The 6,161-nt window shown below is 39.1% G+C and overlaps 2 protein-coding genes across 3 annotated transcripts in view; one reads left to right on the top strand and one right to left on the bottom strand.

The window, feature by feature from the left end:
- Positions 1–577, top strand: part of LOC138006246 (transcription elongation regulator 1-like) — a 58,549-nt gene extending 57,972 nt beyond the window's left edge. For both annotated transcript variants that reach the window (XM_068852462.1, XM_068852463.1), the window contains one exon: positions 60–577. In XM_068852462.1, the coding sequence (XP_068708563.1) occupies positions 60–203 (144 nt within the window). In that variant the 3' untranslated portion in view covers positions 204–577. The remainder of the gene's footprint in view (positions 1–59) is intronic.
- A 1,827-nt stretch (positions 578–2,404) lies between these two features.
- On the bottom strand, positions 2,405–5,530 carry LOC138006249 (stabilizer of axonemal microtubules 2-like). The gene is made up of 2 exons (XM_068852468.1): positions 5,349–5,530; positions 2,405–5,254 (listed from the first exon to the last, which is right to left on the bottom strand). The coding sequence occupies exons 1-2, from the start codon at positions 5,387–5,389 to the stop codon at positions 3,901–3,903; spliced, it is 1,395 nt and encodes a 464-aa protein (XP_068708569.1). The 5' UTR covers positions 5,390–5,530; the 3' UTR covers positions 2,405–3,900.
- Between the last annotated feature and the right edge of the window lie 631 nt (positions 5,531–6,161).

Raw genomic sequence — 6,161 nt, 5'->3', positions numbered from 1 at the left:
CCAAGTATGTTTTTTAATGTGAGTTCAAGTGTTGAAATCTGATTATTTGAAACTTGCAGAAAGACAAGAGGTACTTGGTACTGGAATGTGTACCGGATGAACGAAATAGATTGCTTCATAATTTTATTGAAGAGCTATTCCGAAGTGGACCACCACCACCACCTACAGCTTCTGCTCCTTCAAACAGATCTAAGATGCACTGATGCATGCTTGGAAGTGAAATAAAATTGCAGAGTTTCACTGTATCCATTAGATTCTTTTTTGTTATTTTCTGAATTTTTGTTGTAAAAGGAAGGAATACGAAATAGGCTAACAGGAGGAATAGGAATAAACTTTAAAGTTTCATTGATTATTTTAAGCTACAAAATCTTCAGTGTTACCTGGAAAGGGCTGGGACTTGCTAAGTTTTGTATCGTGTAACCATATCATTTTTGAACGTTGAGAACTTTTCTTGTTGAAAACAAATTTTACCTTTGCAGGCTTTAATACAAAACTGAGCTACACATAGTGAAAAGTATCACTTTATGGTTTAATTCATGGTTTTAATAAACTTTTGCATATGACAAAAAGACAACAAGTTTTAGTTTTTTAATAACCTCTCTATGTATTCCCAGACCATGTGACTTTCCTTACAGTTAACAGCCTTAGTGCCAGTTGGAGATTTTACTCTGGGTTATGTCAGATAGTTTTAGCTGCACCATGACCTCAACGAGCAAGCTCTCCATCTGGAATGAACCTGCAAGGAGATGTGTCGATATTACCCGTAGTTTCAACTTTTATATGATTTGATTTTAAGGGGGTCTCCCTTTTTTGTAACAAGAAAAGACAAAACAAGAGGTCCATTTTTTGAAGCTTTATTGAATAAACTACATGGACAGAATTCATGGACAGTGACTGCATGCCCATTGTTAATGAAACACATTTTAAAGTTAATGTATTGGGGTAAATTTCTTGAATATGCTCAAAGGGTTGATGCAATCCACAGTTGAACCCTGTTCTCATAAAGCAAAAAATTACCATCCACTGGCATTCTCTTTGATCCTGTTAAGTTGATGCTTCCCTCATGAATGGTGATCAACTTTCTTTGAAACGTCTTTTGTCAACTGACAACAAAATGAAGTGCATTTTCTTATGTTTCATGAAAAAAAGTTCGTTTTTCACTACCCTAACCTTAAATATCAGAGTTACTGTCTTGCAACCCAGTGAAGGAGTACACAAGAATTAGGTCTGTGACACAAAACCCTAAACCCTAACCTCTTCTTAAAGGCACAGATACTGTGAATTTAAAAAATGGGAAAATTTTAGTCACTGAAATATCATTTCTATCACATTTACCTTGGTATCAATACTTGTACCCTTTCACTGGAGCTAGACACTACTCATTATTAAATACGATTAAGTGTCTTAGCACAGAATTATCTGTATTTGACTGCTTTGCTGTTATAGTTAAGGTTTCACCTTTATGTATTAATTATGTATTATTTTTTTGGCATTACCCACTGCATTGAATACACTGAACCTTTATCTCAATAATTCCCGTCCTGTTCCTTAAAATGTAGCACCTGTGAATCTTGAACAACACAAAACTCTACAAGGAAGCATCAAAATCAAGCGTTGTTCCAATTATAGCACATAATATTTGAATTAAAGGAACAAAGGATAGCAATAAGTGATTTTTGTTTCTAAGGGTTATGATTTACCCATTGACAAGTAAAATTGTCTGGCATTAGATAGAGTAAAATACTAAGTATGGCCGGTTTAGGGGTGAATGGGTTAAAGGCCCACATTCGCCCAAAAGTCATTGTGATCTTTTGTTTTTGTTTCCAAACTACGGCTTGTCCAAATGTATGATCTGATTGGCTGAAAGCACTCATGCGAATCAACATGTCAGCCATTTGGGTAATTCCGTGTTACACTAAATTCAGTCACAGTGCGCAATAATTTTTGGGCGAATGTGGCCCTTTAATTGCTGCAACTGGCAACAAATTTATGCAAATTTATTGTTTAAATTCCTTATGAATTGTCTTTTTACAATGTGCAAAGGTACATTTGCAAACTATCACTTGAATTTTTTAACACTAGAACTTAAATAAAACACTGCATTGTTTTACACCTTATCCCATATGACCTGCATGCTACAAACTTTTCGGAAATGGTGTCACCTTTTCTCTTTCAAAATGAACTCAATAATAATAATAATAATAATAAACACTTTAGTTTTAAGTCTCAAGGTTATTTAGCAGAGCACAAATGCTCTACTACCGTAAAGTTCCAATAGTATCAACCCTTGTTACTTTCGGAATTAGCAGCTTTTGGGGCTCATTATTTTCAGGGGAACAAAAACTATGAAACAACCTAGCCCAAGCTCTTTTTTTTTTCCGAAAGAAAAAACCAACATATTAGTAAAAAACGACACTTTATTTGTATTTTCCATAAACAGAAGGTAATTGTAATAGTGATACCTAAGTAATAAATTGGCAATATTCTGATTAAAAACAAAAGCTATGATAGGTAGGTAGGTAATTGTATTTCAACTCTGGTTGATGAGGCTGATTAGGCCCCTAGAAGTACATGCTAGGATGCCAAGGAAACTATGAAAAAGTAACAAAAAATGTAGTTCACATTATCAAAATAAACAAAATTAATATGAGGGACTTCAGTTGTCCGCTTGTGAAATGTGGTATTGCACTGCCCAATTCTGGTAGCAGTGAAATATTTAACTATTCTTTCATTCGTGTGTATTGGACATAAGGTTTTAATCGTGAAGTGCATACCAAAAAAAAAAAAAAAATTTTCCATTTGTGCTTATGAGGTGATTATGAGGTGATTATCACTTCAAGGTAAACATTTGAGTTGTAGTTGTTACATGATCTTAAAATGCAAAATTATCAACAGTGAGAATTTCGAGCTTTTGAACTTCACTCTTTTGTACCATTGAATATGTTTATGCCGAACTTTGTGGCTCTCTTTGTAGCTTCCAGGATGACATTGTCAAAAAGGTGCTGTATTTCCTAGGGGAACCCTTCACAAAACCTGTTGTTTTCAGAACAAAACTGAAACTTCATGCCTAATTTTTTTGGACACACTGACACTTGCCACACTGCTTTCCAAAACCTCGGTTATTCGCTGATAACTGGGATTGGGCAAGCCAATCAGAAAGCTAAAAATGCAATAACTGGGGTTTGAGTATATACTAAACATCGATGTCCTACTAAGCTATTGCATGGGTGAATCATCCAATGTAGAGGAAATCGAATCTTCCCTGACTCAGGGGAGGAAAGCTAAACTCGGTGCTTTTAGTCCATGATGCACCAGACTTTATTCTGCAGTATGTAGAGTTTTCAAGTATGATTTGAAAAATTATTCCTGTTCTTAATACAAAATTATACCAGTTTAGTTTTAACATCAGTGAACTGATGTCAGGGACAAATGATGGCTTTTGCTTTCCCTTGTTGTAAAGTGCCTTAAGGTGTTCAATTTGTCACTGCACAAAGACATTAGTATTGTACATTAAGAATTTAACTATGGATTGTAAACCAAAGGCATTCGGTGCGTGGAACTTGTTATTTTCGGAGGGATCACTATTTTCGGGGTCTTGCTACTTTAAGAATTTCTTAGATGCCTTGAACTTCTAATTTTACTTTTGGGGGGTCGTTACTCTCAGAACTTTACGGTAATCAGGGAGACTGCAAATCAAATCAAATGTTGGTTTTTGAGGAGAGGGGAAAACCGGAGTACCCAGAGAAAAACCTCTAGAAGAGTAGAGAACCAACAAACTCGACCCACATTATGACGTCGAATCCAGGAATTGATGCTGGGCCCCACTAGTGGAAGGCGAGTGCTCTCACCACTGCACCAGCCCTCCTCCCTGCAATGAAGATCCACTGTCCTGTACATAACTTAGGCTGACAAAGAAAGGGGTTGAACAGTTTCAGAGAGTGGCAAATAATAACTATGCCCTTTATTATCATGAGTGTAATAATACCCTTTCTGGGTGCCTGGCTGCCACTGTTGGATTCCTTCTGCTGGACAACTTTGTGGACGGTCTCCAGTGTAGGTATCTTTGTATGTTGTATTCATCATCATATCCCCACTTATAGGACGATGAACATCATGCCGCGCTGGCTTGGCAGGAGCAACATACCGTCCTCTGTAATGGCTCCGCATGGTTGATTCACCAAGAAATTTCCCAGAGGGTGGCCTGTACTTGTCAGTTTGGAGGCTTTTTCTAGTGGGCTGCATCTCCCAGGCTCTAAAAGCCTCCTTGTGAGTGGTACTGTCAGCAAATGGTTTCCCTGAGGCAAAGGATGTGACTGGTGGTTTTGCGCTTTCAGCTGGAGGTATATCCCATTGGGGGAAGTCGTGCTGGAAAGTGGTGTTGGTAGCAAACTTGGTTACAGGCGCGTTGTACTGCTCTTTTGGACGTAATTCACGTTTTGGAATTGTCCAACGTCTATAGGTCACACCAGTGGTAGTATCCCCATCAAAGGGCTTATTTGATTGAACAATGTCTTGTGTCGGCTTAAAACTGGAGGCAGGCCTGCCACCTCTGTAGGCAAAATCATCCATGAATGTAGTATTGCCTCTAAAGGGTTGCTGAGTGCTTGGTCGTTTTTCAGCTGGTTTGGCAGACTCTGCTGGTAGCGTTTCCTTTCTAGTGTAATCCAGCCGTGTAGTCGTGTCCTGTTCCATCGGGCCTTGATTGACACGGAGCGCAGAATCCGGAGGACGTATCTGCGGACGACGGCTCACAAAGTACCCAGGAAAATCGGTTTGAAAAATACTTTTGCCGTTCATCTTTCCACCTCGAGCGGCTGGAGTTGCGTCAGGTTTCACGCTATCAATTTTACACAGTTTCAAATCCCAAGGTCGGTAGGTATCCTGATGGACTGTACTGCTTTCGAAGGGAGAGTCATTAGTATGAAACGATGCTTCAGGCTTTGCCGATGTTGCGGGAGGGACTACTGTTCCGGGGTAGTCGTGTTTGTAGGTACTCTCGCCATTGATCTGCCCCTGGGGTTTGACATAATGTGTTTTGTCACGTTTTTTTGGAGGAGCGTAAATATGTGAAATATAATCATTCCTGTAGTTTGTTTTTTCCTCCATGGGTTGAGTGGAAATTTTCACACTATACTCTGGCTTGAATGGCAAGCGACGGTCGACGGGATGTTTCTTGTAGCGAGCTTGATACTCCGTGAATACACATGGATGTAGAGGAGTACGCGTTTCTGGTTTGTGGGCGCATCGGTGCCTCCTACAAAACGAACAGTTACTTGAGCTTACATCGCACGATTCTGAATGAAAACTAGATCAAATGCTACCAACCGAAAGCAAAGGATTGAACTTACCCGCACGTACAGATTTGACATATACAAAGAGGCTTGACCATTTTTTATAAAGGTTCTATTTCATAAGCAACATCAAGAATTAATGATAAAAGCACGGTTTGTGAAGTATGCACCAACGCGATCCGCCATCAGCTTGTTGTTTATCGGCGTTGCCATTGCCGCTTCATTGTTGCCACGCGCGCAAGTGCATCTGGTTAACACACAATGGACAGGGATAGGAACGTCATAATAATTGGTTTCTGTGACGTATGTTAAAGAGCAAAATAGATTCATCTAGTACATACACTTCAATGCACTTCAATGTTTACACTTCATTTCATCCATGAGCTTTTGGAGGTACTCGAATGGCACGATTCCAGTTAATTAAATATCTTTCCTGTACGTCCCATGCTAAGTTTCGTTTTTGTCCCAAAGTTTTTATGGGCCTATCTGCAGAAGGTTTTAGGGGGCAGTAGAAAGGTGCCGTTCTCGATAGGTCCACAGGCAGCCCAAGTTCTGTATACGATTTATGGAGACTTTGTATGGGAAATTTAACTTTGAGCTTTAATCCTAAATTAAGCTGTAAATGTAGAAATAAATTTCACTTACCTCTACGTACAGTTGTTCCCGTCTTTTCTGTGCAATCGGAGGGCAAACTGGGTCTGTTTTAGACGAGTTTGTGGCTTCCAAATTTTTACGATGTCGTCAGTTGTCATTTCCCCTCATAAAGAGAGGAAATGACAACAAACTACATCGTAAAAATTCGAAAGCCACAAACCCGTCTAAAACGGACACAGTTTGCCCTCCTATTGCACAGAAAAGTCGAGGACAACT

This window comes from Montipora foliosa, chromosome 6, assembly GCF_036669935.1.
Source record: "Montipora foliosa isolate CH-2021 chromosome 6, ASM3666993v2, whole genome shotgun sequence".
In the NCBI taxonomy this organism is placed as follows: Eukaryota; Metazoa; Cnidaria; class Anthozoa; order Scleractinia; family Acroporidae; genus Montipora; species Montipora foliosa.
Note: the sequence above shows the minus strand (reverse complement) of the source record. Positions and strands in the feature narration are given on the sequence as shown.

What these genes read in the sequence shown, in the direction of transcription:
- LOC138006249 (XM_068852468.1), bottom strand. Translation starts at nt 5,389, where the DNA reads ATGGTCAAGCCTCTTTGTATATGTCAAATCTGTACGTGCGG. An exon ending in TGTCAAATCTGTACGTGCGG is followed by an intron (nt 5,255 to 5,348) that starts GTAAGTTCAATC and finishes TTCGTTTTGTAG; the next exon opens with GAGGCACCGATGCGCCCACA.